The sequence below is a fragment of the Cryphonectria parasitica genome (assembly GCF_011745365.1).
Source record: "Cryphonectria parasitica EP155 unplaced genomic scaffold M406scaffold_4, whole genome shotgun sequence".
In the NCBI taxonomy this organism is placed as follows: domain Eukaryota; kingdom Fungi; phylum Ascomycota; class Sordariomycetes; order Diaporthales; family Cryphonectriaceae; genus Cryphonectria; species Cryphonectria parasitica.
The window spans coordinates 243,702-269,035 of NW_024468912.1; the positions used below are offsets into that span (position 1 = coordinate 243,702).

At 50.1% G+C, this 25,334-nt stretch overlaps 8 protein-coding genes across 8 annotated transcripts; 6 read left to right on the forward strand and 2 right to left on the reverse strand.

Annotated features, from left to right (window-relative positions):
• Positions 1-737: 737 nt before the first annotated feature.
• Positions 738-2,030, forward strand: M406DRAFT_105776 (uncharacterized protein; the record flags this gene model as incomplete). Its single annotated transcript, XM_040915166.1, has 1 exon — positions 738-2,030. One exon carries the CDS (start codon positions 738-740, stop codon positions 2,028-2,030), a length of 1,293 nt encoding a protein of 430 aa, XP_040776275.1.
• Positions 2,031-2,804: 774 nt separating this feature from the next.
• On the forward strand, positions 2,805-5,476 carry M406DRAFT_67771 (uncharacterized protein; the record flags this gene model as incomplete). Its single annotated transcript, XM_040925094.1, has 2 exons — positions 2,805-4,805; positions 4,898-5,476. The coding sequence occupies 2 exons, from the start codon at positions 2,805-2,807 to the stop codon at positions 5,474-5,476; spliced, it is 2,580 nt and encodes an 859-aa protein (XP_040776276.1).
• An 890-nt stretch (positions 5,477-6,366) lies between these two features.
• On the forward strand, positions 6,367-7,614 carry M406DRAFT_67772 (uncharacterized protein; the record flags this gene model as incomplete). The annotated part of the gene is made up of 4 exons (XM_040925095.1): positions 6,367-7,131; positions 7,190-7,286; positions 7,343-7,368; positions 7,423-7,614. The coding sequence occupies 4 exons, from the start codon at positions 6,367-6,369 to the stop codon at positions 7,612-7,614; spliced, it is 1,080 nt and encodes a 359-aa protein (XP_040776277.1).
• A 1,791-nt stretch (positions 7,615-9,405) lies between these two features.
• M406DRAFT_257204 (efflux pump protein) lies at positions 9,406-11,724 on the forward strand (the record flags this gene model as incomplete). The annotated part of the gene is made up of 11 exons (XM_040917160.1): positions 9,406-9,549; positions 9,627-9,703; positions 9,772-9,823; positions 9,879-10,053; positions 10,121-10,144; positions 10,215-10,253; positions 10,326-10,358; positions 10,440-10,949; positions 11,011-11,171; positions 11,243-11,338; positions 11,425-11,724. The coding sequence occupies 11 exons, from the start codon at positions 9,406-9,408 to the stop codon at positions 11,722-11,724; spliced, it is 1,611 nt and encodes a 536-aa protein (XP_040776278.1).
• A 556-nt stretch (positions 11,725-12,280) lies between these two features.
• On the reverse strand, positions 12,281-14,544 carry M406DRAFT_88222 (uncharacterized protein; the record flags this gene model as incomplete). The annotated part of the gene is made up of 9 exons (XM_040926115.1): positions 14,262-14,544; positions 14,158-14,194; positions 14,002-14,093; positions 13,857-13,941; positions 13,317-13,781; positions 13,145-13,172; positions 12,907-13,076; positions 12,448-12,827; positions 12,281-12,325 (listed from the first exon to the last, which is right to left on the reverse strand). Exons 1-9 carry the CDS (start codon positions 14,484-14,486, stop codon positions 12,281-12,283), a joined length of 1,527 nt encoding a protein of 508 aa, XP_040776279.1. The 5' UTR covers positions 14,487-14,544.
• Positions 14,545-17,648: 3,104 nt separating this feature from the next.
• On the forward strand, positions 17,649-19,269 carry M406DRAFT_355871 (glycoside hydrolase). Its single transcript, XM_040923285.1, has 3 exons — positions 17,649-18,174; positions 18,346-19,088; positions 19,149-19,269. Exons 1-3 carry the CDS (start codon positions 17,829-17,831, stop codon positions 19,149-19,151), a joined length of 1,092 nt encoding a protein of 363 aa, XP_040776280.1. The 5' UTR covers positions 17,649-17,828; the 3' UTR covers positions 19,152-19,269.
• A 1,596-nt stretch (positions 19,270-20,865) lies between these two features.
• On the forward strand, positions 20,866-23,275 carry M406DRAFT_350943 (uncharacterized protein). The gene is made up of 3 exons (XM_040922586.1): positions 20,866-21,547; positions 21,741-22,217; positions 22,358-23,275. The coding sequence occupies exons 1-3, from the start codon at positions 21,057-21,059 to the stop codon at positions 23,064-23,066; spliced, it is 1,677 nt and encodes a 558-aa protein (XP_040776281.1). The 5' UTR covers positions 20,866-21,056; the 3' UTR covers positions 23,067-23,275.
• Positions 23,276-23,514: 239 nt separating this feature from the next.
• On the reverse strand, positions 23,515-25,123 carry M406DRAFT_67777 (family 72 glycoside hydrolase; the record flags this gene model as incomplete). Its single annotated transcript, XM_040925096.1, has 7 exons — positions 23,515-24,042; positions 24,105-24,164; positions 24,238-24,332; positions 24,457-24,721; positions 24,777-24,850; positions 24,916-25,048; positions 25,121-25,123. 7 exons carry the CDS (start codon positions 25,121-25,123, stop codon positions 23,515-23,517), a joined length of 1,158 nt encoding a protein of 385 aa, XP_040776282.1.
• Between the last annotated feature and the right edge of the window lie 211 nt (positions 25,124-25,334).

Sequence of the window (25,334 nt, forward strand, 5' to 3'; positions counted from 1 at the left end):
TAAATATAAATGATATCCGCATTCTTTCCATAAGCAGTCGAGACTGGTAAAACCGTTACAGGTTTCCCAATTTTCCAATAAGTCATATTTTGAGTTCTGGAAGAAAAGAAATATACATGGAACAATAGCTCCATTGTAGTGCCGATTGTACGATCACACCCCCGTTTTTCAAAGTTCCCCAGGTTACAACACCTTCCCATTTTGCCTAGTTCTATCCTCATTAGTGTGTTGCAATTGAGTTGGAAGCTCGTTCCCAACAGGTCCGCGTGTGCTGGAACCACAAAGGCCTCCGAAGTCTTTCACGTAAACACTACTGCAAGATATGCAGCCTGCGCCGCAAGCGAACTGACCAATGATCGTGGCTTGCGGTGACAATGAGCTGTTGGCAATCGATGGTGGATCGAGACTTTGTGGCGCGATAGCATCAAATCCTACAGAAATCCTGCACAGCACGGGCGTGCCGATCAGAGCCCCAGGGCGTGGAACTGGAACAGGCTGACGATTACGCTCGAGAAACGTGTCAGATACATTTATGATTCAGTTGCGTCTTGAATTGAAGTGCCGAACGAATACATACTCTTGCAAACGGACCTTTTTTTTGATAGGTGCCCACTCGATGACTTGTCTCTCCCGCCGATATACCAAGTGAGGTCCGCAGGGATGCTAGTAGCTGTTTAGCCAGCACTGCTTATTCGCTATCATCACCAGTATCGTCGTCCCTGGGAATGAACGTCCCAATGTCCGATGCGCAGCGACCCCGAAAGCGGTCAGCCTGCGACCGCTGCCGTGCACAGAAGCTCAGATGCCACCGTGACGACACGCATCCAGACGACTTTTGTACCCGGTGTATTCGCTCGCAAGTGGAATGCATAACTAGCTCATCAAAGCGTCCTGGCCGTCCCACGAAGCACTCGGCCAGTTCATCGCGGGGCCAGAACGACGCGGACTCAATCATATGTCGCGAGGTTGCTGCCCCAAAGGACGTGGGGAGTATCCCACATGTAGCCCACGTCGACGAATGGTTCAACTTTACGCCATTAGACATCGACTACGAGATGCCCTCAGCATACTGGGGCTCGACGGACTCACACGAGATGTTCTCGGGCCAGTTTCACACCTCAGGCGATGCCGGCAACGTTTTCACCATGTCGTCTCTGTCGTCCACCGCCACAACTACAGACACGACATCACTTAATGGGTTGACGGAAACGATGTTGCATGGGTCCTCCTCCGGCCCTGGCTCGCAGTCCGACCAAGACTTTGATCACACCAGCATGCTTCCCCCCACCATGCCGATCGACGAGCCTGGGCTTCGCATCTCGAGTTTATACCGCGATCTTTCCCAGCAAATCTCCACGCTGCGATCAGTACCGTGGGACACAAACAAGGTTCTGAGGTTAACCTCTATCCACGACACCAGCGATGAGCTCTCGAGGGGCTGTGAGGACAACTCTGCGACGAACCCCTTGGCCACCATTTCCAGAACCTCTGCCGAGTTTGCCGAGCTTCTACGCGCTTTTCGGGTCTCTGATAGTGAGACAGGCAGCACTGCAGGAGAATTAAAGTCTCGCTTGTCCACCGACCCACGCCTGAGTATGTCGGATCTTCTCACGACTATCTCATGTTACATCCTGATTGTGTCCATCTACGACTCAATCTTCAGCCACTGCATTGCGCAGTCCCTCCAGAATCCTGCCCAAGCCGGCCCGAAACTTTTCTTGGGAGGCATTGAAGTTCCCACGAGACCGAACATGCTGGGACACCTTCTCTTCCGTGTGCTAGACAGTCAGCTGCGGCCGATTGAGGAGTTATTGGGTCTCCCATCCGAATTCTGTGTTTCGTGGAAGAGAGAGCCATCAAACTCAGAAAACCAGACGGGGCTGTTCAGTGGCCGCAGTGGTCAGTCACTCTTCATGGCTCTGGTTCAGATGGAAACGGAGAGGACGACGGATGACAGAGGTGGTTTGGGGGTTGTAGAGTCTTTGAAAGAAAACGCTAGACGGGTGCAGAGCCTTGACAATATAGAATAAATAGAAGAACACGAATAGAATATTGGGCCTTGGTTCAAAGTCTGTGGATCCTGGCTTTCGGAGATTTAGTCCGAGTCTGTGTCCCAAGTTTGTCAGCCCGAGCAGTGCGCCTCTGACTCCAGCATGTGCAATGATATTGACTAAGTGATGACTGGCTTGGATGGTGAGTAAGCATCAAAAAGGATTGAAATAAACAAAATAACCCGACCTTAGTGAGAAGCTTCTTGAAACCATCATCCGCGAGCAGGTCGCGTATTGGCCAAGCAAGTGGCGGCTGTCAGCTATCTGTCGCTAGCCAGGCCAGGATGCAGTGGTTCGTACGGTCCAGGGCTGTGCCACATCTTATATTCAACCCTGAATCACTTTACTTGCTGGTTTCCCTGCTCAAGCACCCCTTCATACCAATTCTCAGATCTCAACCTTCTGCTGGATTATCCTTGGCTTCGGGAGAATCCCAGTCAATTTTCAAATCGGCGTCAGACCTACAAACGCATTGGGCTCCATTCTGAGCCATGATCTGCGGGCAATCATTTTGTTGGGGCCGAATCGGATATTTCCCCAGCCCGAGCGTTCAAGTAGAATTCGCCGATTGTAGTTTCAAGGTCCTTCCCGTGGAGCTGGGGCCAAGTATAGTACGTGGTACTCGCATCAGCAGAAGGAAGAAAACACCTTCGAGATGGCTTGTGTAAAGGACATAAGTTACGTGTGGTTATAGTCTAGGGTCGCAGGTTTCCGTGCCCGAGACCATCTTCCAAAGCTTCAACAACTTGCAAGATGTCTGATGCAACTTATGTAGAGCAGAGGGTTGGTGGAAATACTCTTACTCCTGCACCAGACCATCTCAAGATGAAAGTCCCTAGTATTTGCTTCACCCTCGATTGGGACGTCGACGTGGATTTACTGGAGCCAGAAGAATTCGACGAAGTGTTTCCTGATTCAGCATGCAAAGCCAACACGTCTACGCCCATCGAGAAATTGGAAGAGGTGTCCTTCTATTACGTCGAGGCCGCCCTTGCCGAGCTCACGGAAGACAATGTCGCGGCAATGGATCCACTCCACAAGCTTTTCCTCGCTTGGATGCAACAACAGGTAGATCGTGCCCATGCCGGCACGCTCAGGTACTGCAAGCCCTCGTGGTTATCGGCGACACCTGAGCAGAAAGATGCGGCCATTGCGTTTTGCAAAGACAGTGGCACCGACGGGCAGATACTATGCCACATGGGCGCCAATTTGACGCGTGTGATGCGAAAAGAGGTCGATCCACTCGATCTACTATCCCAGGACGGCCTGCAGCTGTCACTGAGCTACGACCTCATTTCCGATTATGTGCACAAGCTCTCACATAAGCACCCCGATCTGGAAATTCTGGAAATCAACTCAGGTACCGGTGGGGTCTCACGCTCTGTCCTGAAGAAGTTGGGCGGGCACCATGGAGTGACGCCGCGCTTCGCCCACTACACTCGCACCGATGTGTCGAGCAGGTTGCTAGAGAAGGCGCAAGAGACCCTGGAAGATTATGGCAGTCTGATCAGTTTCAAGAAGTTGGATCTTGGCCAAGATGCAGCCACCCAGGGTTTCGAAACCGGCTCCTATGACTTGGTCGTGGTAACCATTCGAGCTTGTGAGGATATTGATACAACACTACGGCATATACGGAAGCTACTCAAGCGTGATGGAAAGTTGGCGGTTGTGGACATCACAAACAATTTGATGAGGCCCACTATCATCTTCGGCACATTGCCGAGTTGGTGGTTGGGTACTTCTGGACACCGCAGTCAAGATGAGTGGGACGAGTTGCTCAAAGAGACCGGGTTTTCTGGCATCCAAACCTGCAGGAGCAACTATGCCAATGTTGAGGACCGATCGTGCACAATCATCATCAGTGCAGCAGTCGAGGTGAACAAAACCTCACACACCAACGCCGCCATTCTCCCCACACTTCTGGTCGTCCCCAAGGAAAACTCAACCACTGCAAATTTGATCCTGCAGAAGATCACAGAAAATACGAAAGGACCGGTACAGAGTGTTGGTCTCGGTTCAATTCCAGATACAACCGGCAAGGTCTGCGTCTTTTTGACCGAGATAGAACGACCAATGATGGACACTGTCGACGAGGAAGAATTTCAGGCGGTTAAGCAGGCTATAATCAAGAGCAATGGCGTGCTCTGGATTGGAAGAGGTGGTGCTATCGAGAGCCCGATACCAGAGAGCAATTTGATAACCGGCCTGGGGCGTACTATCCGGAGAGAAAATGCAGGGATCAAGTTCGTGACACTGAATCTGGACCTCAACAGCCCCCCAGAGAAAGCTGCAGATATTGCCCAGAGACTTTTCTCGCGCACAATGACCCATATCGAAGAAACCCGGAGCCAGGATTTTGAATACGCCTCACGCAACGGCCAAGTCCTCATCCCGCGCATTATGGAAGACACTCAGACCAACAGCTTCATCGCGAAGGACAGTGTGGTAGACAGTCTCATGGAACTCAACAAGGATGCTTCTTACCTTCTCGTTGGAGGTCTGGGTGGCTTAGGTCGATCTTTAGGCGCCTGGATGGCTTCCCATGGAGCCAGGCATCTCATCTTTCTATCACGAAGCGGAGCCGAACGTCCAGACGCTCAGGAGGCGGTCAATGCGCTGAATGCCATGGGTGTTCATGTTGCCGTTTACAAGTGTGATGTGAGCAATCAGGCCAGTCTTGAGAAAACGATCCAACAGTGCAGAGACGAGATGCCACCGATCAAGGGCGTCATTCATGGTGGTATGGTGTTACGGGTAAGAATACTGATGATTCCCCATGAATGATCTTATCCCAGACCCCGCCTCTTCATTATTCACCAAATTTGATCTAACGCCTTATTTTGCAGAACTCAACCTTTCACAAAATGGGATACAGCAACTGGGAACAGACACTGCAACCCAAAGTGTCTGGCACAAACAATCTCTGCCGGGCTTTCTCGGGTCATGAGACGACGACCCTGGATTTCTTCATCATCCTATCCTCCTCTGTTGGCGTGATTGGAAACTATGGCCAGGGTAACTACGCAGCCTCGTCTACCTTTCAGGACGCCATCGCCCACCATTACGCCTCCAGCCCCAATGGCCTTCCCATCGTCACCATCGACCTCGGCATGATCCTCGGGGCCGGCTACGTGGCTGAAAACTCCAATGCTGCCGCCATATTGAAGAAATTGGGCATTATGGGCATCAGCCAAGCGCAGTTCCTCTCCATCATCAAAGCGACCATCATGGAGCCCCGACGTGCTCGGCCCCGCTGCCAAATTATGACTGGGCTAGGCACCAAAGCGATGGTCAGCGAGGATGGTAGCTGGGATGATGGGGAAGAGTACAAAGTGCCGTTCTACTTCCAAGACACCAAGTTCTCTCATCTGCTCCAGGTCGACCGGCGGATGACGACTATTATTAGGCACATTAATAGTACATGAAGGCCACTGAAGCCGCTTTGCATGAGAAGTTTAGTATATCAACGATTAGAACACAAAAGCTTCAGGCCTGTCTACCAACATATGATTCGATGACTATACAAATACATATTTTCATTGCAAAATGAAAAGTCCTACTGAAATTTACATCATCTACATACCAACATGTGTCTCCAATCACCCAAATCAATATGCCAGGAACCATTTGACGACTTCTATCGTAGAACGTGTGACCAGAAACCGAATATAGTATCTGATAAGAGCCAATAGAGTTTGCATGCCCAGAAAGAAGAAGTTGGAATAGACAAAGGAATAGTGGAGAACAGGGACTAAATTCCGAAATTCCCGAATGTAGCATGTCAGCCGCAGCCTTCTTGTGATGTTTACACTGACACTCGGTAGTATTTCATAGCATGAGCAATCGTAGGACGTATATCGGGTTTTTACTGTAACATTCAGCTCAGAATCTGCAAGCACAGTGATCCAGCTTTCAGCTTGAATAGTTGGCAATATGATGCCTCCTGGATTATGAGGTTGTGTTTGATGTATCACCCGACAACTCCCCTCCCCTAGACCCCCTGGCCACGCAGTAAAAGGCAACAACTGGATTCCAAGACATCCTGCCGGAAACGATTCAATATTTCATCGAGGGATTTAGAGCTTGCTGTTCCAGTCTCATTCGCGAAATCAAATGTGATATAGTGAACAACAATCCAGATCAGAAAGAGTCAGCGCTATCTTGCAAGTGCAGTATGTCTATATATGAGCCCGGAAATCAATCCATCAACGTAACTTGAGGGCTCTGCCCATCATCCATTATGCGTGGCGTTGATGGCCTAAATTTCTCTGTTGTCGCCTCCGCTGACCTTTGCTTTAGCAACCCATCTGTCACCATGGCCGCCACACTTCAGTGGGAGCCAAAACTGGATGGAGTTCCGGCTTCTGAGCTCATGAAACCCAGTCGAGACTCAACTGCCGAGCAGCAGATGATGGAGAGAATGTACATCATGTGCGCTGTTGAAATGCTAGGAAAGTTAAAGGCTGCACAGTGCACCAAGCCGCATTTCGAGCGATACCGGACGTGGCTGGTCGAAGAGTATGAGCGTTACAAGCAGCCGGGAGGTGTGCCTGTGGTGGCTGACTCAGCCGCCATCGTCGCCATGAGCAGCGACACACGTCGGAAGAGTATCGAGGAATGCTATGAGAAGTCCAAGGGCACGCACATGTGGCCCGTTATGGAGGCTGCTTGGCGAGTGTACGTCAACATGATCGACATTGTGGAGGGCCGTATCAAGCTGCTCCGAGTGCTCATGACGGACAATCTGCTGCCGCAATTCTACGATTGGACAAACGAGCTGAGCGACCTCCGACTACTTTGGCGTGCCTTTGGCATCAGCAAACCCCAGCTACGCGTCCTGGAGATAGGAGCTGGTACAGGAGGCACTACAGCTCGAGTCCTAGAGGGATTCAAGTCTGAGAGCGGGGAGCAGCTGTACGGTAGCTACACCTTCACTGATGTGTCGGCCACCTTCTTTGACGCGGCTCGGAAGCGCTTTGGCAACCATGACAACATCGAATACCGTGCACTCGATATCTCGCGAGATCCGCTGCAACAAGGCTTTGAGGCGGGTGCGTATGACCTTGTTATTGCCTCCAACGTAAGTATCACATCCCATATCGTCAGTCTATATACAGCTAATCATACGAATCTAAAAGGTTTTGCATGCGACACCATGCTTGGTGGAAACGCTTCAAAACTGCCGCGCAATGCTACAACCTGAAGGCTATCTTTTCTTGCAAGAAATGTCTCCGCGTGAGTCACAACATCCATTTGTCCTTAAAGAATGCAGAGTGCTGACCAAAACACAGCGGGAAGATATCCCGATTTTGTCGTGGTACGTACACATCGCTCAAGCGTCGCTGGTTTATGCTTACCTTTTATTTCTCAGGGCATGTTTCCAGGCTGGTGGGCAGGCGACCCGGATGGGCGCCCAGACGGACCGACTGTAAAGCCCAAGGAATGGGAGAATCGTTTGCAGCAAGCAGGATTCGAAGGCCTCTATGCCGTAGCCTACGACAACGACCCACCGTTGTATTACAACGCTAATATGCTTGCTCGTCCCGCCGCCAGTATCGAGTAGAGTGACCATGGGGTGGCACGGAATCAGATCTCGAGACAAGGCATTCAAAAAGGCAAGATAGTGGGGGGTCATTGTCGTTGGATAAAGATCAAAAAATGGTTGATTGTGTTAAGTTGCGTCTTAAAAACAGACCACTCAGACAAGATGGTTGCCATAATGACACGAGTTGACTCACTGATGAAAAGCTATTACGAATTCATCGTTCCCGGTATGAGAACAAATGAAGACAGCGCTTTCGAGTCTTAAATGTTGACTTCCACCAACTGAAGGCTGTAGAGGAGATTGCATGAGCTCTTCAGGCCCGAAGAAGCAGTCAACATATGGACTGGGGCTTCGAAAAGACCTCGTGAGCCTGTGGCCTCTCACAGCCCGTTCGACTCCAAAACGGCTATGAACTCCTAAAGCAAAAGAAGAAAATAGTTTTATTCCGAGATCTTGCATCTAGACTAGCTTTCACAAATCATGGAACTGTCATAGTGGAAAGATTTTCAGATTTGCGCACTACCTAGGCGTGTATCACCATCATCTCGAACGATATACCACGAATACACCCCCGGGCCCTTCCCCCGTAACTGCACGTCGCCTCTACCACTACATAAACATACTGAGTCATCCCCTCATACAATTATGACATCCATTCAGAATTGGCACTAGGGAATATGACGTTGACTTGACACATAAGACGGTGTGCTTTCAGAATCCTAGAAAGGATTCGGCAGACTAACTCTTCTGCCAATCGTCTCTGAGGTCCATGCAAATACGTGGCCGTCACACAATAAGCGACATGCAGCTAACTTCAGACCCCAAAGTACAGAGCGGTAAACTAAACGTGAAGGATCCTGAAAAATTCAGGCAAAATTGCCGACACACTCGGCAATTTTGACACTCGGTAATATTCTGCTCTTGAGACTGTCATAACTTTCATAACCTTCACACATGCAAAGTTAAGAATCAATGTGCCTAGGCCAGTTTTTGAATGTACTTTTTAGATATACGCGACACGAAAGACGGCTGTCTGGCAACTACTATGGTACATTCTTTAGCTGGGGGTGACTCCGGATTTTCCTGTGGCTGGTTGCAAACGTGTTCGCTGGCGGATCAAGGTCACAGCCTCCTTCTGTCAATCCATGCCCCAATTTAAACAAAGCGCTGAGAGGTGGAGACTCTTTGGAAATGTGGGAAAAATTGACAAAAGACTAGCCGTCTTGAAATCTGCCTGGATTTTCAGGGCGGGAACGAATTGAAGCAAGATTGGCACGATGATGAAGGACAGTGAACAGGCCGTAAATCTTCCGTCTATCTGAGTTTCCATGTAGCTAGTGGTCTCGTAGCCAAAAGATCATTCCTGTCAAGCAGCTCATCAGAAGTCTCGGCGCCTGGAGCCTCGTGCGGACAGTGCCTGAGGCGCAAATGGTTTGGCAATCGTTGGAAGGTTCCGCTGTGTCTGCTGCAGCATTCGGCAGCTGTTATTCCCGTTTGCCTCCGGCAAGGAGGCATGTTTTTTCTTCTTTTTCTCGTTTCTTTCTAATCTGTTAGTGTTTGAAATGCTACCAATTACCCCGCGAGTTTCTCCATCCATTCCCCTCTCTTTTCTTTTCTTCTTCTGAGGTCGTGCGCTCGACACACCCGCTTGGCTCTTGCTTGATCCCCTCCTCTTTTGTGTTTGTGCAATAAATTCTGAACGCAACGCAAAAGACAATGCCTGAACAGACCCAGCCTCTCGGGTCCGGGGACGTGATGGCGACTGAGGAGCCCGACAAGGTTCTGGACGGCGATGGCGACAGTCAAACGATGACAGCCGGGAATAGTTCTCTCCCGCCGGGCAAGACAGAGGAGAACAAAGAATACGCCGAGGGGTTCCAGCTCTATGCCATCGTGGGAACTATGACCCTGATGATGTTTACAGTCCTTTTGGACGTCTCGATATTAGGCACAGTAAGGCTTCTCTCGTCGCTGCCTCCTTAATCATAGCATGGAGATTCCCAGGCATCATGCTGAACAGACTCCTCCAGGCAATTCCGAAGATCACAACTCAATTCCACTCCGTCGCCGCCACAGGATGGTATGCTGGATGCTATCAGTTGGCCAGGTAAAACTCCTCTTGACGAATGTCCTCCCTGGCGACCATTGTGCTGACAATCCATGGACAAACTCTAGCTCGTCCCTCCAACCATTGACAGGGAAGATATATTCCAACTTCAACTCGAAAGTACATCGCCCCGTATGCCGACAAGTCTATCCGAGCTGACGATATGTTGATTCAGTGGACACTCCTCATCTTTTTCTTCGTGTTCGAGGTTGGGTCGCTGCTGAGTGGTGCGGCCAACTCATCTGCCATGCTGATTGCAGGCCGAGCCATCGCTGGACTGGGGTCATCGGGTCTGAATAATGGGTCCATGACCATAATTGCAGGCTCGGTGCCATTGAAAAAACGGCCTGGTAAGCCCACCACTTTGAGTTGCATGGAACAATGCTGGCGACAAGACACTGATGTTCTGATTGATAGTCTATATGGGTGTGATACTCGGAGGTATGGAAACAGGACACGCATGCAAGGGTAATCCGGGAAGAACGAAATTTGCTGAACTCAGACTATGCAGTTGGCCAAATTGGTGTCATTTCTGGGCCTCTGATTGGAGGTATGTCCAATGTCGAGACAAGAAAGGCAATGATTCCATGCTTCGAGAGAAGCTGTGGCTGATCTCGTATAGGTGCCTTGACTCAATACACTACCTGGAGATGGTGTAAGTCGGATACGTACCCCAGCGATTTATCCTCAGTGATTACACGATAGTGACGAGTCCTGACTGATCATGGTACTTCAGGCTTCTACATGAACTTGCCCATCGGCGCAGTCATTGCTGCCTTCCTGGTCTTTCTGGACGTTCCTGACCTGACAGTCAAACCGCCCTTTACATGGAAACTCTTCCGCGACACGGTCACACATGAGCTGGATCTCCTCGGGTTTGCGCTCTTTGCCCCCGCCGCCGTCATGTTCCTCTTAGCCCTCGAATTCGGTGGGAACTCATATGCTTGGAACAGTTCTGTTATCATCGGTCTCTTCTGCGGCGCCGGCGTGACGGTCATCGTTTTCTTTTTGTGGGAGTCCCGCATCGGCGAAAAAGCGATGTTGCCTCTGCAAATCATCCGCGATCGCATTATATGGACAAGTGCTGCCAATATGGCCTGCTTGATGGTATCCATGGTCGTTGCATCAGCGTATCTGCCCACATACTTCCAGGCTGTTCGAGGGGACGAGCCGACCATGAGCGGAGTCTCGATGCTTCCAAGCATTCTCTCGCAGTTGATCATGTCCATTGTGGCAGGAGTAGCAAGTCAGTATCCCAGGTACCTTGGCCTTGATTAGCATGTTTGCTGATGTCTCACGTGCTGCAGCTCCTAAGATGGGGTATTACCTTCCTTGGGTTATCTTTGGCAATGTCCTGATGGCCATTGGTAATGGATTTCTCTCGACACTCACACCAACCACTCCTACCGCACATTGGGTCGGCTATCAAATTCTGCTGGGTGCTGGTCGTGGCTGTGGACTACAGATGGTATGTGACATTGCCCATCTACCGGCCCAAACGAAAGAAGAGATACAGTCGACTCAACTTTGCATTCACAGGGTGTCATCGCCGTTCAAAACGCCGTCAAGCCTTACCAGATTCCAGTGGCCATGGCATTCTTGATTTTCTGCCAGAACTTCTCCGGATCTGTCTTTGTAAGTGTGGAATTCGAGCAGTATTACCAACGGCTAGCCCACGAAACAAGAACCATTAGACTGACTGCTAGATATCTGCACGCTAGACCGTCGTCGCTACCACCATTTTTACACAAGGCCTCGCCAAACAAATTCCCATTTACGCACCGTCCGTGTCTCCTGAAGCAGCCGAAGCCGCGGGCAGCAGCGCAAGCGGTGTGAGATCATTACTCCCCGCTGGGAGCCCCGAGCTGCCGGGCTTGTTGATGGCATACGCAAAGAGCATTGACGGTATCTTCTACATGCTGATCGCATGTGCGTGTCTTGCGTTTTTCGTGGGGATGGGAATGGGTTGGAAGGATACCCGCCAAGAGAAGACGCCGCAAGATGAGAAGCAGGAGGCTTGATCGTTGCAGCATCTGTGGCTTAGTTGTGTGTTTACAAAACCTTGGACGGCTCGGGCTCATGACAGATCCTGGACGGCGTGTGTATGGAAATGGAAGCACGAGCACATGTCTTGACTTGTATCCTGAGATAACATAGAACCAGATGGGCGTTCTTCGGTGGTCTTGGCGTTTAACATATCTGAGCAGTGTGCAATCTGAATTTCGCCGATTTCTTGCTCGTATGATAGGCTTTATTAAGATCACACAAGGAAATCCAGAACATCACCTCTAAGCACCTGGTTTCCCCGCCACAGACAGCTATTCAAATGTTGGAAAGCCCCAGCACGCAAGGAGTCAAGCGGATTATGACGGACAAAATACTCATACAAGTCCAAAGCGAAACAGTTGCAAGATCAGGATCTACATTGAGGCCATGTACTTAGGTTGCGGCGTACTATCTCGATTGTTGTGTTCGGATCGCTTCTTTCACGACCAAGGAAATATTGAACAAAAAGCCACCAGCGGCCTGCCAAAGATAGCCATATTCCTGACGAGCCTATTATATAAAGCAATATACTCAGACTCTCCTGAAGAGGAGTTCTTTGGTCACGTCCGGAACTGACTGAAAATCATAGATTTGTTAGCGTTTATCACATTTTATCTTAACCCCTCTCGTTCTTATGACAAGTAAAAGAAAGGAAGAGGAAAAAAGAATGAAAGGAAACAACACGTAAAAAAACTTACACTCGAACCGTGGACGACATTAGCATAGCGCTCATTTGACCCATCGATGTTCTTGATATCGTAGTTAAGCAGGAAGGTACCAATGATCATCTTGATCTCATTGATGGCAAAGAACCGCCCTGGACATGCATGGCGACCGTAGCCAAACGTGAGGTGGTTCGGCGTGACACTGACCATCTGATGACGAGCAGCACCATCCATTCCGTCTTCCTTCTCTTGCTCCTGTAACTTGGAAAAGCGCCAAGGGTCAAAGCGGGAAGCGTCGGGGAAGACCTCGTCGTCTTGGTTGTGGGCCGTTGAGCATTCCAGAATGACCCCCGCTGGAATGACCTGTCCGTTGGACAGGGTGAAAGTCCGCATAACTTTGCGTTCGAAGCTATCTGTATAAAGGCTTTTATCAGTGTTTACTCTGGAGGGGTCCTGGGGATTATTTCAGGCTGTGTCTTCGTGATGACTTACGATTAGCGAAGGGGTAGTATCGCATCGTCTCCTTGATAAAGCTGTCGACTTTCTTCATTGACTGCAGTGCAGAGCTCGTAAAGTTTCCGTTATTTTCTCCAAGCACAGAGCGAATCTCGTCGCGCAGTTCCAGGATGACTTCGTTGGGCATAACTGCCAGGGTATAGAACCTGAAGGGGTTTGTCAGTTTGTCTCCTCAGACATCAAGGATCATCAATGTTGCCTGGGTCAAACTCACACATTGGTTGATACGACAGTGGAAGTATCTGAATAATTCGAAAGTTAGAAATCAGTGCGCTGAAATAACTGTAGCGAGGAATCAAGAAGCTTGAGCTACATAACACATGTCTGGACTCTCACTGACTGGGAACAACAGAGAAGGAGGAGGACGGTAGCGCTTTGTCACTTACGAATGGCCGCGAAACTCAGCGCAAGTTGCGTCCTGGCGAGCTTCCAAGTGCTCATGTCTCCAAGGTTTCCTTCGTTGTCAATCAGCCACTGCAACAGGTCGTCCGGCTTCTGATCCAAATCCTTGCGGGATTCCACTACGGGCTGCATGAATTTGATAGCGTGTTTTCTCCTTTCATGGAGTCTTTGAACTTCGGGCAGTTTAGAGGCTTTGAAGGACCGCAGCCATGGCGGAACGTTCGAAACAGCGTTGGCAGCTCCGATGACTTCAACCGTGTATCTGATGGCGGCCTCGAGGTACTCTTCTGAGTGACAGAGCTCGGGGCCGACAAAAATGCGCCCGGAAGCCTTGGCGACAATTCTCAGCAGAACTGAGTTGATTTTGACGGCCGTCCAATCCTCACAAGTTGGCATCTCTTCCCGAAAAGCAGACTGAACCTCGTCGGCAAGATTCAAGTTGACACGATCTGTGTGTACAAGGTCAATTCAATCATTTATGAATGTTATATCTGCTCTCTTCCCAGGAAGTTGCCGATACGTACTCAGAGCCGGAGTCAAGCGTGCTTTGAGCACCCAAGACATGGCCATTTCCCCAGGGCTAATACCGGTATATTTTGAATGGAGTGTCTTTGATACCGTCAGTCAACTCTGTCATCCAGTTTTGCATAACTTCTCGACATAACTTGCCTCTACAATAGCTGCATCACGACTCAAAATGCTATCGGGAAGTTTTCGTAGCTCGGGGAGGAAACGGGTCGACACGACGATAACCTTTGAGCCTTCGATTTTTTGGTGTGTCAGCCGCCAGCGATGAAGAAACCTTGGAAGATGAGGGTAACATACTTGTCGGGGTGACAATGCGGTATACGCCATTTTTGAACTGCAAAGAAGGCGGGGCACGTGTCAATTCCTACGCTTCTTGGACATGATTCGAAGTAAGGCCTTACACGTTTGTACCCTTCTGTGTATACTCTCTTGGCCCCTTTGAGATACAGTTCTCTTCTCTTCTCATCACTGCCCAATTCAGCACCAATCAGGGGAATCTTGGTCCAGGTGCTGCGCGACACCACCGCGGTTTGCAGAAACATGGCCACAAGAGACACCGCAATGAATGTTGCGATAACGGGCCATTTCTCCTGGGCGACTTGGACGAAATACTCTATGCTGTCCATATTTTCGGGCCCGTCAAGCACTGAGCATGCAGAATAGTGTAATTATTGCTGGAAACCGTGTCATTCGTCGAACCTTTGTGCCAAAGGGCTGGCCTAGTAAGAGACTAAAGCCATCTATCTTATAGGATCACTCGGTTCATGTGAGATCCTACGGCCTGAGTCCCGAATTGTGGGTCAACTGTTAGGCAAAAATTCCGAAGACAGCAAATGAGTGCAGTGAAATTGCCGAGCAAAGGGTGACTGATTACATACTTGTCGGCTTCCTTCAAGATGAATTGCACGATTATCCTACCACCAGCAACTTAGCTGTGAGAGTACACGCCGATGAGTATACGCTTAACCGCGAGTACGAATCATACTTGGTTCTTGTGAATTTACAATATCTTACTGAGGATGTTTGGACTGCCTGGCTGTAACCCCTAACCCTGCCTTTCCTCCACGCCCTACTGTGCCGGTCATAACGTGGGCTACTGTATGTATATATATATCTCCTCGAGTAGAATAAAACCCTCCTCTGCTAGGGACATGTTTTCGGTCCCCAAAGCTTACTGTGCAGCTATAACACCCACTTGTAAAAATTACCGAACGTCCATGCCATTGCAAGTGTGCGGTATTAACGCATCAAGTCGAATACAACATTTTCAACCTCAAAAATGTTTGAAAAGCCATGTGTTAATGACTACTGGCACATCAGGGGCTCTGAGCCCGCCCTAGGACACAGGTGTTGTCTTGAGGGAGCGGATTGTCTGGGAACTCTGCTGACAAACAACGATATGGCACGTTCAGATCTAGGAATGACAGACCCAGGACGAAGCTATAGAACAGTGAAGGCAAAGAAGAAGGGAGTCAATTTCAGCAGATATCTTTTCTTGGACAGTAATTACTGAAGATGCGATGCTTCAGAGCGGCTTAAATTAAACTTTTCACCTCACTTATATACCCAAGATGTGACCGTGGGTCTTTTTGGTTTGAAGAACTCATCAAGGAAACAGTTGGGTTCTTGAGACATTATTTGATTAATTATAGGTTGAGATCAGAAAGAGTAACCTAGTCCAATGATCATTCAAACACAATGTAACTCAAGACCAACGTAAATCACAGTGAAAAGGTGGGAGGGGGAGCTTTGCTGAATCTTTGCAGCCATGATGAACAACAACATTGGAACAGGTCATTCATGCCTTTGCATCCAATGGTATGAATGCCCTTTCCTGCGCTCTAATATATCTCCGTGCCGCCATGTTCAGTTCAGGTACGACTTCTAGTTTCAGACCAGAACGGCAAAAGATACCAAAAGGAGACCGATGATTTTACAAGAAAAGGCAAATGTAACTCTCTGTGATGAACAATGAGTGGCACGTCGGTATTTGACAGTTAGTAAGACCTTTCAGTATTGATCACCGAGCATTTAGTATCAAGGTGGTCCTGGAAGATGCGTGTCACGCAGGCAAAGCATATTGGTAGGCCTACGTACAATACGAGCACGGTATTTTCAGGGTCTGCATGGCGAGAAAAAGAACGTGGATTGACTTCTTAGCTACTGGTCAGCTTTGAATGTATCTGTACCTGTCCAAGTACTTGCATCCATGATACAGCGCACCTGCGTGTGGCTCAATAAGATACCTAATCTAGTCCTGATCGATGCATTGAAACTACACCTTATCTCCTCGATAAGGCTTGATGGGGCAAATGCACAGAGTCATCCGGAGCTAAGGCGGTCCTTTAGAGCCTGCTGTGTCAACTACAAAGATGCGTTTTTCCTGTCTTCCAATCGAAGAGTCCCTTCCTGCGATCACTCGCGTCCAACTCAAATTGACATAATCTATTAATATCCAACGGGCGGGTGAACCCGACATTATATCCGACATGGTCCCCTGACCGGAAACAGGACCTAATCCCAGTAAATAACCCATTGAATAATATGTTGGCAAAATTGACAAGAGTGAACACGACGCGTGAGAATGCCCAATACCCAACTGATACGAAGCATGACTGACTTGAACGTACTTGATATCTCGCATGAATGATCCCGTATGCTTTAGAGTTTCCTGGCTCGATGGTCGTGATGTTGATGTCCAGTTTTGAGCTTCACGCCATCCAACGAGCTGAAATCCCTACATACGCCCTGCCATGATTACAAAGGGTTACTGCTCCCATCTTTTCTCAGTGAATAATCGAGTAGTATTACAAACCGTTGGCTAACATTGTCATCCATGGCTTCGCTTCACATAGCGAACAATCGGTGAGACCGGATGGAGCGTATTTCCATTGAGCAAGGACGAGGGAGGTTTCAGCCCTGAACGATATCTCGGTAAATCAGTCGTGGCAACTCCAAGAAACCGGGAGAGCTATCCTATGGACGAGAACAAGTCATTGCACCAATAGTGACCAGCACACACTAAGCTCTGAATGTCCACTAGTACAGGAGGTCTGCAACCTGGAGGGTAGTAAGAAATGTTCAGGGGGTCAACCGAGGCCACAGACTGGCCTTTGCACGCGGTCTGATCAGTCCTCACCCCCTGAGAAGCGACCCGTTAAAATTGAAGAATTGTGTGTGGCGCAGCATTACGCAACCGCATCCAGCCCATAGAAGGTCCCCCAGTGAAACCCGTCACGCAAGCATTTGGCTTATGTGATCAGTGCAGATTTTGCAGTCTTCGGCACCCCAAGGCCGGGAAGGACTCGACCCTCTGCGAGGCGGTTCGGATGAAGGTGGCCGGCTGGCTTTTTCAAGTGTTTTCGTCGCCAAGCTGACGGGCCGCACCCCCTAAAAGTTTTGACGTCGGCTTGCGCGTCGCACGGTTGGCCAGCGAAGGGGCCTTGACCGTTGTTGGAAGCCAGTCTTCGAGAAGCCCCAGATTTAGCGACCATGTACCCACATCCAATCAAATGAACCCCAGTGTTCTGCCAGGTACAGACGAACTTGCCCCTTTGTCCGGTCCACTTACAGCCAGTCATTCCGCTTCCAGTTGCATGGTACTGTAGCAATCAGGGCAATACGAGATCGAGCGCTTCGGGAGATCAACAACTCTCCGTCGTCATGGGTGGACCGCGGCCAGACCTTGGTCGATGTTTGATGGCGCAAAACAAAATGGCCTTTATAAGTGGTCTTGGGAACGGTCTCTTCTATCAGCCAGAAAGAGAGACCTCCTCTCACGCCCGCATCTTCGTCACTCTTTGGGAAGAAATATTTCCTGGGTACACACTCTTTTTTGTTGTTGCTTGATATTATATAGAAAAATTTGCTTCTTAATACCAACTTTCGACACTCGTTCAGTCGCAATCCTTTTTTTCCTTCCTTCGACCATCGCCAATTTTCCTCAACATATCCCCTTTACCGTCACAATGGTCTGCGTCAAGAAGAGCGCCTCAGCAGTTGCTGCTGTGGCCACTGCAGGATCCTCCGTCTACCAGGCCTCCACCGGCGTCCCAACAGCCACATCCTCCACCTCGGTGCCTACGACAGCCTCTCTCATCGGCTCCAACTCGACATCAGTCGCCAACACAACATCTGCTGTGGCGACGACGGGGAGCGTGACCGCGGCGAACTCTGGTATCAAGGGTTTCAACTACGCCGCCTTCTTCCTGGACTACACCGCAAAGCAGCAGTCTGATTTCGAGTATGAGTTCAAGCGTGCGCAGGAGCTTACCAACACGTCGGGCTGGACCAGTGCCCGTCTGTACACCATGAGTACGTACTTTTATAATTTTTACTTTGCTAGTCATGTGCTTTTTTGGCATTTCTTTTGTTACTATTTTTTTTTTTTTTTTTTTTGGTTTCTTTTCCCCTGCTGTAGCGATGCCGCTGGGGATCCATTGATCGTCCCTCTGTTGTGCAGCAAGGATCTGACCTGATCTACAGTCCAGTACGACACCACCAGCGATCCGATCGAGGCCATCCCGGCGGCGATCGCCACAAACACCAGCCTGCTTCTGGGTCTGTGGGTTTCTGGCAGCGACTCGGCCATCACCAACGAGATTGCAGCTCTGCAGGCGGCCATCACCACGTATGGTACCGACTTCACCAACCTTGTCCAGGGTATCTCTGTGGGAAGCGAGGACCTGTACCGTGACGCCGAGGGCGACGCCAGCGACCCTGGCAACACTGTCGACAACCTCATCGACTACATTTCCCAGGTGCGCACCGCCATCTCCGGCACTGGCCTGGCCGACGTGCCCGTTGGCCATGTGGATACCTATGACTCCTTCGAGAACGCCACCAACACCAAGATCATCGAGTACATCGACTGGATTGGCTTTGATGGCTACCCTTACTGGGAGAGCTCCAACGGCAACGCCATCGAGAATGCCCACGACCTGTTCTACACCGGCCTGAACAAGACCACCAACATCGCCCAGGGCAAGCCTGTCTGGGTCAGCGAGACCGGCTGGCCTGCGACCGGTGAGAACTACGGCGAGGCTGTGGCCAGCGCCGAGAACGCCCGGACCTACTGGAAGGAGATTGCCTGCGAGCTTATTGCTGCCAACATCAACCTGTGGTGGTACGACCTGCAGGAGTCCCAGGAGGCCCAGGCGAACCCTGACTTCGGTATCTTCCCTGCCGGCGACCTGATGACTGTTGAGCAGAGATACGATCTCTCTTGCGTAAGCTTTCCACCATGATATCTCTTTGACACGATAAAAGCTTGCTGACTCCAAGAATAGTAAATGCCGATGGAACCAGAACCAATTTTTACTTCATTGAGAAGATGGATTTCCGGACTGCTAGACTTGGGCCATTTCTAGGTCTCATTAATGGAAGTTTAAAACTGCTCGCGAAGCAACCAGTCCCTGCTCCAAGCCCGCATTGGTGACCTTGATTTGTATGAAGTAGCCCCAGTATCCACCCACGATTTATGATGTCTCGGTTCCCTCCCAACTTTTCGAGCTGGGAACTCTTGAGAATTTACCAGAGGTATCATTGTTCACGCACGCATCTAGGCACGTTTGTCCTGTTTCGTTAAATGTCGTTCTTGAGCTAAGATGCACTTATAGCTGAGGGCCCAGATGTCAATTAGTGTCAATGGATCAACGCCTACTGTTACTGGTAGTATCAGTGTAGATTAGTAGAACAAAAGCTGAGAGAGAGAGGGAGGAAGAAAGCTGTACAAATACTCGTCAACTATGCCGGCGGTGCTGAGCCAGCCAACCCTAACCCTTGCCCGTTCTCTATACTTAGCCGACGACATTCAACATTCACGCACACAGGTGCATTCGGAATTCTACACAGCATTTCAAGACTTGCCTCAGGGCAGATTTAGCTCACTTACGATAAGAACTATAGGTGGATGTATATATATATATGACAAGTCCCACACGCAAATTGTATGCGATCAAGTTTGGCAAGAGGGTCTGTTGACTTCATTTGATCCGTGATCACAGTGTCTTCTTTTCATGTTATGCTCTCGAGTATCCCGACCCAGGCACTTTGACTGTTAATTAATTCCAGGATCTCGCTCCCTCCACGCGGCCACTCCCAGTACTATCTACAGGGTACTGATCCAGCTGGACAGAGCAATCCCTCCACGGGCCTGGCCGTCCAATGTTCGTGCCGTGGCAAGATCTGTCACATGCCACATGTTGTGCAGTCTACCTCAAAAATTTTTCACTTGCCTTATCCTTGACAGATATTAGCAGAAACATGTGTCCAAAGCGATTTCAATTACATACTATGTAGTGATACCCTATTACACATGGCGTGGTTCTTACACGGTTCGGTGGGGGGGGTAACGGAAAAGTAATCGACCGAAGGATCGTCCAGGTACCATCAGTGCACTTGGCGTGCATCACTGCGGGGCTCTCTCTCTTTCTTTCTTTCTCTCTCTATCGACGTACGGCGCCGATGCGCAACACAGCTGTAAGTCGGGAAGGCTCATGGAAGCCCACAGTTGCATGCCAAAGGTCCCAGTCAAGTCGATAATTACACTCTCTCGTTGGAGGACAACACTTCTCAGCACTTCTAGTCCATAGGTTGAGAAAGTAGATTCATACCCCATCAGGAGGATTCCCCCGCACGAAATCTTCATGGAGGATTAAGAATGACCAACAGCAGCGGCAGGGCTTGCCACCAGGTAATATATGGCTAGCGGGACAAGGAGCGGCAACCCTTCACTGCTTGCCCAGCGTGCCCAGCGTAGCCCAGCCAGCCAGCAATGCCCAGGTGCCCTCCACTGCCAAGCAACATGCTGCCAGCCGACCAGCCGGGGGGCACAGCCCGGTGTGTATAAGCGAATCAGCACACTCGACATGCTGATCGTCTTATCGACACTAACCAGGTCCATGCATGCCACACGCTGAACAGGTACAAAGATTGACGAAAGCGGAGCTGCTGTATATTGTGTTTGTGTACCGTTGCATTCCCAAGCTCAGCCAAAATCCCATGGTCTCGTGCGCCTTTTCTTTTTCTTTGCCCATCTCTTACCTTTTCTCCCATCTTCTTTTTCCGAATCGGCTTCGATTCTACCATCTTTCCCCCCTTCGGTCGATCCTCGCGCGACCAAGACAATAGATGTTCCTGAACCCGACTGCACTCTCTTCCGCCAAACGATATTGTGGGTCCATGTCGCCGCCACCATGAGCGACCTCAACGAGAAACCCAAGTATGGCGACAGCGATGTCGAGGCCATACGTGCTGACGATGTGACCACTGGAGCAATCACCGAGAATGCTGATGGCCTACAGCGCCGCCTCGCCAACCGGCAGATTCAGCTTCTGGCCATTGGCGGATCAATTGGCACTGCCCTCTTTGTCAGCATCGGAAATGGGCTCTACGCAGGTGGCCCAGGCAGCCTGTTTCTGGCTTACCTAATCTACAGCTGCGTCCTCGGTCTCGTGAACAATTGCATGGCAGAGATGGGCACCCTTCACCCCGTCTCTGGCGGCTTCATCCGAATGGCCGGAAAGTGGTGTGACGATGCTCTCGGATTCACGGCCGGCTGGAATTTCTTCCTCTACGAAGCACTGCTGATCCCTTTCGAGATCACTGCCCTGAATGAGGTCTTGCGTTACTGGAGCGGCAACATTCCCGCAGGAGCCATCTGTGCAGCGTGTATTGTCCTCTATGCGTGAGATCCACCCTCTTTGGTTGAACTGTTGATTGCGGGTGACACAATTTGCAGGCGTGGCCCGGTTCCCTGTTGTTACTACTGTTGTTGTCGTCATCTTCCTCTCCCGACAACCCCTCCCTTTGCCGGACTCCTTCCCCTTCCTCTTTGTTCGATCTGGGAATCTTGACTAAATTCTGCTTGTGAACCTTAGTCTTCTGAATGGCCTGGCTGTAAGGGCCTATGGAGAGGCAGAATTCTGGCTCTCCGGCGGCAAGGTCATTCTCATCTTCATGCTGTTCTCGTTCACTCTGGTGACCATGTGTGGCGGCAATCCTCAACACGATGCGTATGGCTTTCGCTATTGGAGCAATCCAGGCGCTTTCGCCGAACACCACTCAACAGGTAGCCTGGGCCGGTTCGAGGGCTTCCTCGCTGCCCTGTGGTCTGCATCCTTCACCGTCGTCGGCCCGGAGTACATCGCAATGGCAGCGGCCGAGGCCAAGCGCCCTTCTGTATATGTCAGGACCGCTTTCAAGACAGTCTATTGGCGCTTTGGCATCTTCTTCATTCTGGGTGCCCTTTGTGTCGGCATTGTGATTCCATACAATGATCCAACCCTCGTTGGGATCGAGGAGGGCAAACTCGGTGGAAGCGGTACTGCTGCTGCCTCGCCTTATGTCATTGCCATGTACGTTGTTTCTCGGAAGGCTACGTCTCATTCAGGTCTCCATAATGTTTCATGGATGACTGATATGCGACCGTGATGATTCGTATCAGCCGAATCAACCCTTCAGTTCAGCCGCATAGCTAATTCCTCCCGTGATACAGGAAAAATCTTGGCATCGGGGTCTTGCCGGACGTCACCAATGCCCTCATGCTAACCAGCATCTTTTCCGCCGGCAATACCTATACGTACGCGGCGACGCGCAGTCTCTACGGCCTTGCCCTGGAGGGTCGTGCCCCCAGATTCCTCCGCAAGACGACGAGGAACGGTGTGCCGATCTATGCCTTCGCCATCGTTATGTGCTTCCCCTTCCTCTCGTTTCTCCAGCTGTCGAGCAGCTCGAACACGGTCCTCACGTGGCTCATCAATCTCATCACCGCCGGGGGCATCATCAACTATATCATCATGTCCGTCACCTACCTGTTTTTCTACCGAGCCTGCGTCGTGCAGAACGTCGATCGGACAGGGTTCCCCTACTGCGGAAGATTCCAGCCGTACAGCGCCTGGATTGCGTTGATTGCCGAGACGCTGGTCGTCATCTTCTACGGCTATTCCAGCTTCACCCCGTGGGACGTCTCAACTTTCTTCACGTACTACACCATGGTCATACTCGCGCCAATCTTATTTTTCGGGTGGAAGCTCATTCATAGGACAAAGAGGGTCAAGCCTGAGGATGCAGATATTGTCTGGGAGAGGCCAATTGTCGCAGCCTACGAAGCCAGTTTCATCAGCCCTCCGATTGGTTTTTGGACGGAAATGGTACAGTTGGTCGGCTTCAAGAGGCATGTCAAAGAAGAGCAGATGATGGAATGAGCTGTTTGTTCAGACCAGGTTACAGATGAATGCACAATATTCATAAAGTCTTCATTTGGCGAATCTTAGCTCCTACATCTGTTGAACTGCTACTGTGTCATCCTAGTGTAGGAAAAACCAAGGCATCATAAAAGTTGTGCACCAATAGTGGCCTGCACCTGAGCTCCATAGTACCAGAGTAATGAAAATATCACACGTAATTTATTGCCTTCTCTTTGAGTTGCATTCTAAGGGTTGGTAGTGGCTTAAATCCGCAAATAGTGAAAGCACATACGCCTTCAATACACCGTCTATTATAGTTACATCGAATATGTCGTTAAGTCATTCAGAATTTTGAGGACTCCAAGATATGCTAGAATCCATGATAGATGTAGACTACTGCCCGTGGTCAAACTGAACCCAATATACTTCCATGTTGATTATCTTTTCCTCGCCAATTTTTCCTCACTTATGCTCGAATCGCTTTTGCCCGTGAACCGATGTCCATCTCATCGATGTCCTCGATCCTGACCTCCAACCACGCCTTCTGATCAAGTTTATTCCGAATGCCACTCCAGTCTGCAAGACTATATGGAAGAGCATGGCCGGCCCTCCAGTGACTGGAGATTGGCGGGATATCCTGCGGCGTTCTGTCTGGCTCAGACCGTACTCTCGCCAGATCCGGCGAGTTCTGGGTCTGCTGTGATGCGGTCTCAAGACCCTCAAGCCTGGCCTTCAGGCTCTCAAAGTCCGGCAACTTTGTCAGACCTCTCCCGGCCGCTGTCACTTCCTCCTTCACCAGACCATAGCCCCAATGGCCTGAGCGGTTGTCCAGCGAGTCGTAGAACTCGTATGCTATTCCTCCCGAAAAGACGGCGGTCATCGCAGACGAGTAGATTGCCGAAGTTTCCTGAAAGATTCGCTTCCCACATGCACCAAGATTGCAGCCGTACTGGGAGAAGAAGATCGGGATTTTCGAGTTGTTGAACGTCTTCAGCTAATTCACCTTTTTTAGCCCCTGTGCAAGATTACTGGTTAGGAAGCAAGAAAAACACTTACTTCCGCATCATAGCCGGCCAATTGCATGGTGGACTCGCCGCACCAGTTGAAGTTCGCATACTGGCCAAACATTAACATTTTGCCAAGATCAAGTTGGATGAGACACAATGGTTTCATATGGTGGCCTGCTTACACAAAAGAAATCAACTGTCTCCTCCTGTTCGCCGGCCGTGAAATAGTCGAAGGTGGTCTTGAGTATTAGCCTGCCATTCGAGGCGCTATAACCGACTGAAAGTTATTGGCATTAGCATGGGATCACGAAGGCTATGTAGGAGTAAGTGAATGATAGTCCAGCGCAGTGGGGAACCTTCTGGACGAGGTCTAGCTCTGAGCTGGCTGCTGAGGTACTTACTCGGTAGCTGGCGTTGGTCCAAGGTCTTCGCGGCAGTAGACATGTACTTCTTGATGTCCCGTATCACTGTCTTGATCATTGGAGCAGCTGCCGTGGAATAGATAGTACTCAGGGCCCCGTTTGCAACGATGAGTCCCAGTGTGTTTGAGTACTGTGACATGCAGTCCACGGTTGCAAAGCAGTCCTCAAGCAATTGCTGGCTGTATGGGCGGAACGTTGTTGTGGTTCCAGCACTATCTGTTGTGCTTGCTGCGGTAGGCAGGCCCTGTTCAAAGGTTAATATGGTGGCGCCTGCGCTAGGGCTGCCCTTCAGAACTCACAACGACAACATAGATGCCGGCTTCTGCAAGAAGCTTCATGGCCTTGCCATGGTCTTGAGTACTGTCAACGAAATCTGACCATCGTATTAGCTATTGACTTGTCAATCCAGACAAGAAAGAAAAGGGTGACGATATGTACCAACGAAGAGCACATTGAGGCCTAACTCCTTGAACAGTGAGACATCTCGCTCGAGGTCGCCCAGCCTATCTTCAACAAGTGCATCGCGAGCGGTCCGACTATGAAGGCGGTACACGACTCCCTTGATGAGGAACTAAAGACGAGAAGTTTCTATTAGTATGGACCGTCATATTGTGTTGGATTGCCTTTGTTCGTACCCTCGCACCATCTTTGCAGAAGAACCTTCCCCGGACGGTGATCGAAGCGGTAGTATTGTTAACCGTCATAGCAACAGTCGGAAAAGACTTCTGGTGTTTAGAAGGAAAGACTCTGGGTGGAGCATGGTCAGAAAAGAAACAGAGACAAAGGGTGGAAGGTGGCTCATTTTATATGTCGGTATGCCCACGACTCTCTTCTCGCTTGAACTGTTTGAACATGGC